Below are 13,417 nucleotides of genomic sequence, written 5' to 3'. Positions count from 1 at the left end.
AATAGTAAAATAAGGGTAATTAAACAAATAATATGCATATTTGATGTTACATACATTCCATCAACACTAATTATCTCATGTAATTGTTCCATATTCAGACTGCCTAATATTTTATCAAACAAAGACCAATTTTCTTCCTTGCAAAGATATTTCCCATTTTCTAATGTAGAAAAAATTTTCTCTTTTAAGTAGTTTCTCCCTTTAAGATATCTGATATGTTAATTGAATTACCAAGACTATGTATAACAGTAGAAGTCTGAGGGAATTTCAAAACAGCTACCTAGTGTGGTTGCAGTCTGAGATGGAAATCGAGAGAGAGAGAGAGAGAGAGAGAGAGAGAGAGAGAGAGAGAGAGAGAGAGAGAGTCTACTACCTACCAGGAGAAGAGAGAAAAGCTAAAAAGCTTAAGTCCAGCCTGAGCAGGGCCTGAACCAGGGGCCTATAAACCCACAAGCAGTTAGCCACTAGTAACTCCAGCCCCTTTAATCTCCCACGATGTGAGTTTGCAGATCTGGGTATAAGTAGCTCCAGCTGCATGCACCCTGACCACATGTAGCTATATGATCAATTGCAGCTCTGGCTGCATTTAGCTGGACAGCTTGTAGCTCCATTCAGTACTGGGGCCTGTAACTCTAGCCAAACTGGGGCCTGTATCCCCTGGCCTGCAAGGCCACCTATGGTTTTTAAATGAATTATCACCATTTGTGTGCCAAATATAGACAAATTTCTAAACAGACTCATTAAATAAGAAACACAGAACCAAATATAGGGGTAATAGCCAAAGAGATCAGAGCAATAGTGAACTAGCTTACCACCATGCTATAGCTTCCACAGAGAGCTTCTTGCTGTCTAAACTGCACTTTTATTGACTTCCTGTCCTGCCTTCTCATTGGTTCTAAGGCCAGCCACATCACTTCCTCATCACTGCCTGTCTATATAGACCTCCAGGTCTCTATGATTGGCACTGGATTTAAAGGTACATGTCACCATGTTTGGCTGTATCCTTGTCCACTCAAAGACTCTGCCTGCTGTGTGATCAGATTCAGGGTGTGTGCTACCACTGCCAGACTTCTGTTTTATGGCTTGCTATGACCTCTGATGTCCAGGAAAGCTTTATTTATTAACATACAATTAAAATATCACATTTCAGCACAAATAAAATACCAACACAATTTTCTTTCAACAAGACAGAAAGTTATGCAAATCATTTCTAAAGTTCAGAGATTATAATCAGCTTTGATACCATTGTGAAAGTTTTCTTGAGAGTTTGAAGTCAGAGCCTAATCCATCAGTGGCTCTAAGCTTTATTTGGTAACTCTGGGTAAAATCCATTTTCTTAATTTTTTAAAGTTGCTTTTTTTAAGATTACCAGGACCATTTCAAAGTAGCTGGTTGACAAAAGGTATTAGCATTTTAATTGCATCCTGACAGGTAGTTTTTCTGCACAACAAAGAAAATTACAGGTCTTGGTCAATCTTAGCACTGAGCTTTGGTGTAAAGTCTTTGGCTTCTGGATAGATACAGAAGTTAATCCTCATTCTGTGTCCACTGGCACAAACTCCTATGATTTCAGGATATTCCAGCTTCAACTCTTCCTCCTTTCCTTGCATCTCTGATTTCTCTTTTGTGTGATAGATTGCACTGAGAATGCTTTCTCCCACTTGGCAGGAACTTCCAAGGTGGACAGACTGTTTTTAAAGTCTAGTAGATTTTTCTTTCTGCCTATAACTCATGCCTTCCTGTTCCTCCATTTGCTTTCATGATTTTCCTGGCACAGAAGGAACACCCAGAGCTTTGAACCATGTTCACACTCTTTTATCTCACATCCTCCCAGCTGCTGTCTTGTCTCAGTGAATGACTTCTGCTCTGATTCACGTGAAGTCATTAGAGGCAGGTGATGAATGTGCCTGGGAGCCTCTCCTGAATCAAGATGAAGCTAATGGTTCAATGATGCGGTTTTACTTACTCTTCACAATGCTGGTGGTAGACATCAAAATGTTCCTTGGCTGAGGATTTGGGGAATCAGAAAATGAAACCCAGGATAGATGTCATGAGCTCTTTCCTAACTCTGATGGCCCAGATGTGAGGGAGAGTGGACATCAGCACATATGATGACCATAGTAAACAGAGAAGGACACTTAATTTAAGACTGTGGAACTTCTTTTGGAGTCTCCCTGTGGAGGAGAAGGACTTAACAGTCTGAATAATGTCCTACAGCCCAAAGTCACCTGTGAAAAATACATTTCAGTTGAGTAACTATCTTTATCAGGTTGGGCTCTGGACATGCCTTGAGGCATTTGTCTTAACTGATGCAGGAGGACTCAGGCCACTTTGGGAGTATCATCCTTAGGCAGCTGGTCCTTGATTGTACAAGAAAGCTAGTTTAGCATGAGCCACAATATGAACCAGTGAATGAGCCAGCAAGCAGCATTTTTTTTGCCTTGACTTCCTTCATTGCTACACTATGACCCAGGCATGGAAGAAAAATACATCATTTGTTCTTCTATTCAGGGTGTTTTTATTATAGCAAGGGAAAGAAACCTAGAAAAGTGCATAGGGAAGAGAGTATGACACATGCATTTGAACCAATGTTCTCTATACTCAAAAGCAGGACCCCTTTGGGAAAAGAGAAGAGAAGAATTTAGACACCAGAGATGAACTAGAAACTGCAAGTTGATCCCCTACATGTACTGAAGGTATCAGGCAGTTTACATTTGGGTTTTGACCATCCTTGCTGTAGCCCTAGACATGAAACTGCAGTCCTCCTAATGATCTCTGGGGAGTGATATCAAGACATATGGTCAACATTCAGAAAATAGCTTCCTGAGCCATGACCTGGCATTCCAGACTAGTTTTCTACCCTGCCTCCGCTATCCCAGAGTTCCTGTCCTAAACCTTGCTTTGACTTATTGGATGCTTTCTGTGTTTGAGAATACCTTTCTGAATGGGGAACCTGAAAGTATCCTTCTTCCTAGCATCTATCATAGAAGAACACAGGATTACCAGAGGGGCATTTCATAGACAAAGGGCATAGGCGACCCATCAAGATCAGAGAGGACATGGGCTCACCCAACACACAGTTGCATTGGATATTGCACAGATGCTGGAAGGTGCATTGAAATCCTTCATAGGAAGATGGAGCCCATGGTTCTTTCCAGGTCATACATCTCACCTCTTCCCCAACACTGAGTACATGAAACTGCACACACAATTGATTCAGGTTTCTCGTGCCTCAGAACTTTGACTGGTTACACCAGTGATAAAAGACTGATCTACTTCCCAGGTCATCAGTCACTTGGTCCCTTTGCAGTCCTCAGAGGCATCCCTGTCCCCTCACTGCTGGAAGTAAATCCCACCTTTTCACAGCACTGAGAAGATAGGGTGCACTGGGTGATTACCTGGGTCTCTGTGTCACATAGACACATAGGCAGGAATGAGCCTCCCTCCTTGCAGCTGACAGACCCAAGGCCATCACAGCAGATGTCCATTATTCTCTGAGGGTGCGGGGATGCTTATCAGCCTTGTAGCTTGATGTGTTACTTGGAGGTGAAATATAAGGAGAGAAAAGGTGAGAGGGATTTGAGACAGCACTGAGAGTGGAAGGGACAGAGCAGTGCCTTGGACACAGACCCCACCACCCACAGATCATTGGGTTCTGTGATGTGCTCCTGCCTGGGAGTACACACACGTCAGAGGAAGGAAGGAGAGCCAAACTTGGAGCCTGAAGTAAAGGTGAAGCTCATCTCCAAGGGAGGAAAGCACAGTGAGAAGAGAGATGGAGGTGTCATCTCTGATTCCATGCAAGGGCTACACCCCCTGGCAGGGGCTTCTTCTCACAGGTAAGTGTGTCTATTCTCTGAGTGTAGAGGGAAGGGACCTCAGAAGCAGGATGGAGTGTTCTAAAGAGGAAAGGAGCCCAAGAGGATACTTGGGGTTTCTGTTTGCAGTCACAAGGCAGAAGGCACAGGGAGGGACAGAGGCTCAGCAGCCTGAAGCTCTCAGCAGACAGGAGGTGATGAGGGAAAGTGAAAAGCCCCAAACACTAAATATTCAAAGTTTGTCATATTGGCTGCTGTGTTCTGAAGACTGATGTTCCCTGACAGGTTCACTCTCCAGACAAAAATCAAAAAGGGGTGGACCAGTGAGATTGCTCAATGTCCAGTTATATAATCTGAATTCATTCCTCAGGCCCTACATGGAAAGAATAGACTCCTGAAAGATCAAACCAGCCCTCCATACAAGACCTGACATACAGACCTGCAGATGTACACATTGGGACACATGCTTCCCACGAGCACCGTTTCATGGACTAGCACATGCACACACTGAGACAGGCCCTTCACAAATACACACATCAAACACATAAGTAAATGTAAAAAAAAGAAATCATACTTGAATACAATTATTGTCAATATTGCCAAACTTAGGGACTACATAGAGAAATCCATGGACACAGTCCTCCTTCCTTCTTTCTGCAATTCTTCTTTCCTTTCTCCACTGGTGTCTGTGTCTTTTACAGGAATTGAACCTTCCAAAGACTCCAGGTTATCACAAACAACTGGTTATAGTGGAACAAAATCAGATTGTCTAGAGCATGAAGTCTCAAGTTGGCTAGAACTAGGAAGGGAACAGAGAAAAATGTCAGAAAGTGAGGGCTCTCTAGAGGTGGAGGTCAGAGAGCATTGCTCCTTGCACAAATGTTCTTTATGTGAAGATGGATATGCGGACACTGTGTGGGGATCCAGGCAGACACTTGGAGCAAGGAATCCCCATATAGAGAAATTATATAGTTAGAGGCATTGAGGGAATGGTAGTCATGTTGCTCACCTCCATCATGGAGGGTGGGCACATCCCTACCACACACCTAAGCTGAGTGATGAACGTACCTGCTCAGTGTTGGTTGTGTTTCTCTTTTCTGGTCTAGCCTCCCTTTTCACCTGCTGGCATCTGTCCACCACTGCCCAAGTCACCATTGAATCAGTGCCGCCCCAAGTGGTTGAAGGAGAAAACGTCCTTCTACGTGCCAACAATCTGCCAGAGAATCTTCTAGCTTTCTCCTGGTACAAGGAGGTGAGGAATGTGAACCTCAGAATTGCACTATTTGCACTGAACAAGAATCAAATTGTGATGGGGCCTCAACACAGTGACAGAGAAACAGTGTACAGCAATGGATCCCTGTGGCTGAAAAATGTCACCAAGAAGGACACAGGATTCTATACCCTACAAACAGTGAATAGAGCTGGAAAAATTGTATCTACAACAACCATGTACTTCCATGTGTACAGTAAGTGATTCTGTATAAAATCTGGGTGCAGGTTGGGGTTCATTACACTGGAGATGCACAGAAATATCAAACCTAGCCTGTGTCTACCTCCACTCTACGTGTGTCCCCATGTTTGAGTTTGAGCATTTAGTTCAGGACACACAAAGTGGAGAACAACAACAGTAGGTCAGATTCCTTCATTTGACTATAACTTTCAGGAAGCTGGATGCATGGTGGATAACTTAGCCTAGGTTATCTCTAGTATCTATACTCTTGGGGTTCTCATAAAGATGTGTCCCTGAGACCATCCCCAAGTGACAAAGAGTGAGCCGGTTTAATGAATTGAATGGAAATGGGATTGTGATGGGATGGTGAGTCCCAGGAAGCCCTGGTTGAGGACCTCTGTCCCAGACTCAACACCAGGTAGCCCTGAGATGCATTTTACTAGAGTTACATTTTTACTTCCTGATGTCAGGAAACATGTTTTTTAACCGTTGATGTCTTGTGATATGTGGAACCAGCTAGTGTACTGTTATGAGAGCTAGAGTTTGGGTAGATCCTGAGACATCTTGTTCAGAGACAAAGTGGGAGAGCACAGGTGCCCAGACCATTAAATAGATGTCCTGAAATGGTTATGAGACTTCCAGGAAGGTCATGGTTGCCAAAGAGAGGGACAAAAAACACAGGTTCTCCTGACAATTGCTTTCCTTCTGGGGGCCAACTAAGGGAATTCTCCCCTGAAGGCAAATGGCTAGAGGTTCTGCTGATCTGCATAGCTCCAAAGATGTGAGCTGCAGTTCCCCAGTGACAAAGAGGGGGAAACTATCAGGCCACACAATCAGTACTTAGAAAAGTATTTGTCTGAATCAGGACTTTACCTTGTAGCCTGGATTCTACTTCTGTCACTTCAGACATGAAAGCCATGGACAAGGCCTTCTCAGATGTATTGGCTCCTTCCTGTATCTGCTACATTGATAGACCATCATATTCAGCTACCCCTTTATGTAGTTTCTTTGGGAAAGGTAGGGTACCCAAGCAGAATGACCTAGACTGAAGTCCAAGGTACCTTAGAATGGCAAAAGAGCTAAAGGACAGACCCATCACATAGCTCAGTAAGCAGAGGAAGTGGAAGCATTGCCTTGCAACTCTACACAGGACAGTAGAATCCACATCCTCCTTCTGTGACTCGGGTCTCCTATTCCCACACACCCAGGCTGGGAGATTCCTGACACATCTGCTCCTTGGCCTTTGTCCTGAGTCAGTACCCTGACTAGTGACTGCAAAGAGAATAGTTTTGTCCCTTTTTTCATGTACCACATAGCTGGTCACTTTGGAGCCCTTACAGACAGTTCTGCCCACTTTCTGTTGAAAGCAAATTCCATGTTTCAGAACATTGAGATCACATGGTAGACTGTGAATATAGCTGGATTTCTCTCCCACATAGGTAGTACAGAGACTCACTCTTGGGTGCTGACAGACCAATGCCAGGATACAGCAGAGGGCAACCCTAGATTAAGCAGCTGCTTTTTCAAGGCCCAGGGATGTTCATCATCCTTGTCCACATGTGATCTGGATGACTGAAACACAAAGACAGAAGGGGAGAAAGACACCAGGCAACACTGAGTGTAGAGGGGCAGAGAAATATTTTGAACACAGACCCACCCACAGCCCATGGGAGTCTATGGGGTGCTCTGCCTCTTCAGCTCCGAGTAGGAAAGGACAGCAGATTTTGGAAGCAGTTCTGGAGTAGATGTGCCACAATAGGAAGACATATAGTAGTGTCATGGAGACAAGGAATACACTCTCTGTACCCCTCTACAAAGGGTACACTACCTGTCACGGGCTCCTGCTCACAGGTGAGACTACAAGTTGATAGTGTATATGAAGAGAGGACTGACTTACCATTTGGAGTCTCCTAAATGGGACAAGGACCTGAGAAGAGTCTCACAGCTTGTAGAGGAGAAGACACAGGCCAGAGAGTTGCTCAGCAGCAGGAAGCTCTCAATGAACAAGAAACCATAAGGGGTGGTGGTGATTGTTCTTACCCAAAGTTATGCACCATGGCCACAATATTCTGAAGACTGATGTTCTCAGTTATGACTTCACAAACAAAAAATCAAGCTAGTAGTCATCAGTGACATGGCCCTGATATCAATGGATATGGGCATTTCGTTGATTGTCTGATGAACTTAGAAGCAAGGATTCCAAAATGTCCTCTGACCTCCACCTAAGTACTGTGCCCTGCATCCATGCCCCATGCACACTGAGACAGGCCTTTGCATGCAAACTCTCATACAAATATAATTTGTAAATAAGTGCCAAAAAGCCAGTGAAAAAAATTTACACTGTATCCACAAACCTATGTTTTTCTTAAATAAATCCACGAGCATAAAGGGTTCTGAGAAATCCTTCATTGATTGAGTCTCTACATGTATCTGAGATTTTTCTAGGCAGCATTTTCTTTTAAAAATATAAGACAAATCATGTAAGCATTCTTACAATGCTCCAGTTTGAGTGGACTTGAAGTACAAGAAGCTGGAGTGTGAATTAAGGTGTTGGCTGGAACCACAAGAGTAACAGAACAACAGCAAAACATCAGAGAGTGAAGATGCAGGGTGTGTAGGGGAAGAGGAGGGGCAGGCATCATCCCAACACCATTCTACCATTAATGAGAGCAGGGGTCTGAGGGTGGAGAGCCAGGCCATGTTGACACCTGAGCAGAGAGTGACATATAGTGGAAATGACTACTTTGGGGACACTGAGAACATGAGGTCATGTGCTGACATCCACCAAGCAAGACAGCAGTGAGCCAGGCCATGTTGACACCCGAGAAGACAGTGCCATACAGTGGAAATGACTAGAATGAGGACACTGAGAATGTGGAGGCTATGTGCTGACCTCCACCAAGTAGAAAAATGAGACACTTATGCACACATGTAGGCTGAGCAATGGACACAGCTGTTCAAGACAAAGGGAAGCATCTTAGCTTCCTAATAGGACCCAATATTAATACATCTCTCTTCTCTTCTAGCTTCCCTTTACACCTGTGGGCACCCTCCCCCCTCTGCCCAGCCCACTATTGAATCAGTGCCACCCAGTGTTGCTGAAGGGGGAAGTGTTCTTCTACTTGTTAACAATCTCCCAGAGAATCTTCAAGCTCTTTACTGGTACAAAGGGGTGATTGCACACAAGAAGTTTGAGGTTGCCCGACACCTAAGACAAATAGATTCAAGTTTGCAGGGGCCTGCGCACAGTGGTAGAGAAGCATTGTTCAGCAATGGATCTCTCCTGCTCTACAATGTCATCTGTAAGGACACTGGATTCTACACCCTACGAACTCTGACTACAGATCTAAAAGCTGAAGTAGCCCATGTGCAACTCCAGGTGAACAGTAAGTGATTCTGTGTGATTGTTCAGTGCTGGGTGAGGCTTAAATACACAGGACTCTCATGTCTGCCTTTTGCATGACTCCTCTCCACACCGTGTCTCCCTGATGGGGTTTGACCACTTAGTGCAGGACACATATGGTGGAGACAAGTGGCCATAGATCATGATCTGTAATCTGAGTTTTCCTACTCCCAGTATTGAGAAAGACATTGATGGAAGGTAATTCGGCATAAGATGTCATACTCTGTCCAATATCTGGGGGTTCTATCCATGTGTGTGAGGAAACCATAGCATCCTTACAGAGGTGAGCACCAGGAAGCCCTGTTCCCTGTTATGTGTCCTAGGCCCGACTATATATGACCCTGGAGATCTTTTGTCCAGGACTTGATTCTTACTTCTTCTCAGAGCTGAACAGGGAACAATGGTTTTTAGTTGCCGGGGCCAAACTGGGGTATGTTTTACCTCCAGATTGATAGTGTCATATATAAAATATGGTACAGTAACTGGTACAGAGACCATAGAGGAATATTGTTACTGACTTGAGACTTATGGCTTGGCCTCCTCTCTTTTATCACCCAAGACTGATAGCCTAGGGTTGTAACTGCCTGCAGTGAGCTGGATCCTCTCACACTAATCTGCAATTATATATATATATATATATATATATATATGTATATATATATATATATATATATATATATATATATATATGTGTGTGTGTGTGTGTGTGTGTGTGTGTGTGTGTGTGTGTGTGTGTGTGTGTGTGTATGCATGTGTCTAGTATATACTACAGTCTTGCCCTTTGGTCAGTTTGATAGTGGCACTTTTAATTGACTCTCCCACATTCTAAGGGACTCTAACATGTGTCAATTTGACATAAAGCAAGTCATCTGTATCTGAGACTTTTCTATGACCTGATCCTGAAAAAAAGCTAAGACTGCTCCTGCCCTCACCCAGCCCTAGTCCTGTGGACTGCAGGACAAATCACCAAGCACATCAGTAAGTGAAGTCAGGAGTTGACTGGATCCTTAAAACAAACTGAAATCAGCCAGAAATTGAAATTCTATGGTCTGTAGATTTCAGGGGAGACATCTTCTCAAATTGCAGTGTTCTTGAGTGTGTACAGTGTCTGACTGAGGGCAGTGAGAGAGGAGTTATTTACTCAACCACAGAGAGAGCTCCTTGCAGAGGAAATGACACATTCAGAAGCACTCAGGGATTGGAAGTCATGTTGCTGATCTCCACCTTGAAGGATAGACACACCCACATCTGCATCTCTAGGCTGAGGCATGAATCTATCTGTTCAGAACAGAGGTTACCATCTTCCCACCAACCCAATGTTCTTCAATTGATGGCTCTTTTCTTTTCCAGCCTCCGTTTCCACATGCTCTAACTCTCCAACCTTCACACAAGTCACAATTGAATCAGTGCCTCAGTATGTTGCTGAAGGGAAAAGCGTTCTTTTCCTAGTTCATAATCTGCCAGAAGATCTTCAAGAATTTTACTGGTACAAATCAGTGTATAGGACAGACATCTTTAAAATTGCAGAATACAACAAAGCCATCGATTCCACCATCTGGGGGCTTGCACACAGCCAAAGAGAAATGGTATACACCAATGGATCCCTGCTGATCGAGGGCATCACTGAAAAAGATGCAGGATTATACATGCTAGAAACTTTGAACAAAGATTACAAAATTGAAAAAGCATTTGTGCAACTCCATGTGAAGAGTAAGTGACCTTTTATGGCTTCCAACTGCTGGGTGTGGCTTATCCTACTTCATAAACTAGACTGTAAGAACTGGGTTGTGCCTGCTGTTTCCCTCACAGCACTGTGTCCCCACACTGGGGTTTAGGCACTGACTGCAAGACACATGTAGAGTAGACAACAATTGGTCAGAATTCCTCACTGGGCAACACCTGCAGAGAAGAGAATATATGCTGGATAACATAGCACTAGGATATCAGACACAGCCCAGACTCCTAGGACACTCACCATACAAGGGCTCAAGAGAGACTCTGTGGTTTCCAGGCAGGCACTGCCTGAGGAAGCCGTGGGATCTTTATAGAGAGTACCAGGAAGTCCTAGCTCCAAATCTCTGCCCCTGACACTTCTCCAGGTTACATTGGGCATATTTTGAAATGTCTGGCTTTAATTTCCTGTTATTGCTGATAGGGATCAAGTCTTTACTGACTGTCCAAGTTCCATAGTGTGTGTAACTGGCTGTGTACTAACATGGGAGCTTCTGTTGGGTAGGTCAGTTGGGTATCCTCTCCTTTCTGAGTCCAAATACATATTCCCCAACTAGTAGCCAATTATTCTTATAGGTTTAAGAGACTTCCCAGAAAGAACAATGTCCCAAAGGATACAAACAAAAGCAATACTTACTCAATACTCCTCCTTGTTCTCAGGGATCAAGCCTAGGGAATACTCTTCTTCAGGTAGATAGTAACAGATTCTGCTGATTTGAACATCTTCCACATCCCAAGTTCCAGCCACTGCTCATAAGTAAGGTTAACTCACAGGTGAAGCAGTGAATATTTGCAATGTGTCCGATTATAGGGAAATTGAGACACAGCAAACTTAGGGTCTGAATCAGGGACATACAGGCTATGTGTGACAGATCCAAAGCACAAAACACCATATATATATATCCAATCCATCAGGTCCAACAAATTCTCTCCCATGGAGGCTTTATTAAGTGTGAAGTATAGAGGTTGCTGCTTGAGCTGGCTGAAGAATATTGTCATTTAATCCCCTCTCTTTTTTTCACAGAGCCTGTGTCACAGCCCTTATTGCGAGTCATTGACACCACAGTCACAGTACAGAGCTCTGTGATCTTCTCTTGCTTCTCAGCTGACCCTGGAATCTCCATCCGTTGGATCTTCAATAACCAGAATCTGCAACTCACAGAGAGGATGACTCTGTCCCCCAAAAACTGCCAACTCACCATCGATCCTGTCAGGAGAGAGGATGCTGGAGAGTATAAGTGTGAGGTCTCCAACCAAGTCAGTTCAATGACCAGTCTCCCAGTCAGCCTGCTTGTGAAGAATGAGTGACCTCCCCTCTCATCCTATAGGAGAGTGCTGGCATTGCTTTATCAATGCCACACAACAAAGAGAAAAGTTATGTGGTAAAAAATTTGTCAGTTACCAGTCAGGTACAGCCAGCATGGTGACTCAAGCTTATAATACTGGGATAAATGTGCACATGGACTGGCCAGAACATAAAAGGAGACTCAGTTTCTAAAGGGGAAAAGCAACCATAAATATAGTAAACAGAACTGCAAAGGACTTAAGAGCTTTAGGTTGTCGATCAAATATACAGCCAGTTCTTAGAGTCTATGGAAACTAATTTCAGGATCCCCAAACTTCTGGATGCTCTTAGTCCCTGTTAAAATCGTGAAGTCTTTGCATAGAGATAAACATCCTCTCATAAACTCAAGTAGTTTCATGCAATACCAATGCTTCCTCGATACCAATCATCCATGTGAAGTGAGGAGTGGTGACAGGATAAGTGACTGCACAAGTTTATCTGTGGACATAACTGATTTCTAAATAGCTTTGATGCTCAGTTTGTTTTATACACAGATGTAAAATCCATGGTGTAAGGATCAAGTGGACTGTTTCTATCCTGACACTGGCATTCACAGTGCAAACTTGTTCATGATTATGTTCATAATATATATTTTAAGACATAGGTGGGATTTTCCACTTTTATTTTTCTGAGGTGCACTGATGAGTGGCATTAAGCACATTCATATTCCCATGTGAACATCACTATTGTCCATTTGCAAGGCATTTCTAAACCTATATCCCATCTACTTCTGTCTCTAGGCATAAGAAAAACAGAACATCTAGTTATTTGTGGTAAATATTAGTTTATGGAAGAACAGACCAGGTGGGTCTGTTTGCTTACCAGTTCCAGAAACTTCTGTAGAATCTTTATTATTTTCACCAAATAAGTTCATGTCATCTGCAGATACATTTGACAGTTGATTGATTGGCTACCTTTCAGGTCTTTGTTTTGCCTAATTGTTCTTTCTAAGACTCCTAAGGTAACACTAAAGTGGCCACAGCAGCATCCTTGTGTCAATCCTGGTCATAGAGGGAAAGCTGTCAGTGTCCCCTCTGAGTACAGTTTACTGTGGATTTCCATTTGTTCCTCTACTACACTGGCCTGCCCAGTACACCTTGTTTGGCTGTTTTCATCATTAAAAACTGTTAAAGCTTGTCAAATGTCTTTATTGACTTAGTTTTATGAGTTACACATTGAATCAGTTTTGTGTTTCTTCATTCTTCCAACTTTGTATGTCCTGGGCTTATAGGAATATTTCTGTTTCATGTAGGTCACTCAACATTTAGCACAACTATTGAGTACTCATGGAATTCTTAGTATTCTTTAGAATGGACTGTAAGGACTCAAATTTCACTTCTAGTGTTAATGGTAATATTTTAAAAGCAAAGCTAATCTAATTAAAGTTTGTTAATACTGTTAATCACTTAGAAAAACCAACCTCAGATTCAATGACTTCCCCTACTGTTATTCATTTGTATCATTATTCTAACTTGTGAATGTTAGACCATACAGAATCAATGCTTTCCTGTTTGCTCCCAATGGTTTGTTCAGTTACATTTTCTTTGTACAGCTCAGGACCACCCCCTATGAATGGCACTACCCACAGTGTTTTGGGCCCTCAAACATCAATGAGTGAACAACGATATGCTCCATAGAAACACCAGGAGGCCAAACTGATGGAGGTAATT

At 43.2% G+C, this 13,417-nt stretch overlaps 1 protein-coding gene across 1 annotated transcript; it reads left to right on the top strand.

The window, feature by feature from the left end:
* Positions 1-3,560: 3,560 nt before the first annotated feature.
* Positions 3,561-12,889, top strand: LOC102905673 (pregnancy-specific glycoprotein 22-like). The gene is made up of 5 exons (XM_006975253.2): positions 3,561-3,839; positions 4,925-5,284; positions 8,295-8,654; positions 10,022-10,381; positions 11,427-12,889. The coding sequence occupies exons 1-5, from the start codon at positions 3,776-3,778 to the stop codon at positions 11,708-11,710; spliced, it is 1,428 nt and encodes a 475-aa protein (XP_006975315.1). The 5' UTR covers positions 3,561-3,775; the 3' UTR covers positions 11,711-12,889.
* The last annotated feature ends 528 nt before the right edge of the window (positions 12,890-13,417 follow it).

Source organism: Peromyscus maniculatus, chromosome 1 (genome assembly GCF_049852395.1).
Source record: "Peromyscus maniculatus bairdii isolate BWxNUB_F1_BW_parent chromosome 1, HU_Pman_BW_mat_3.1, whole genome shotgun sequence".
In the NCBI taxonomy this organism is placed as follows: domain Eukaryota; kingdom Metazoa; phylum Chordata; class Mammalia; order Rodentia; family Cricetidae; genus Peromyscus; species Peromyscus maniculatus.
This window is presented reverse-complemented; position numbering and strand designations above follow the sequence as displayed.

Coding starts and splice junctions, on each gene's coding strand:
- LOC102905673 (XM_006975253.2), top strand. CDS start 3,776: ATGGAGGTGTCATCTCTGATTCCATGCAAGGGCTACACCCCCTGGCAG. Junction 8,655..10,021: donor TGTGCAACTCCAGGTGAACA/GTAAGTGATTCT, acceptor TTTCTTTTCCAG/CCTCCGTTTCCACATGCTCT. Junction 10,382..11,426: donor TGTGCAACTCCATGTGAAGA/GTAAGTGACCTT, acceptor TTTTTTTCACAG/AGCCTGTGTCACAGCCCTTA.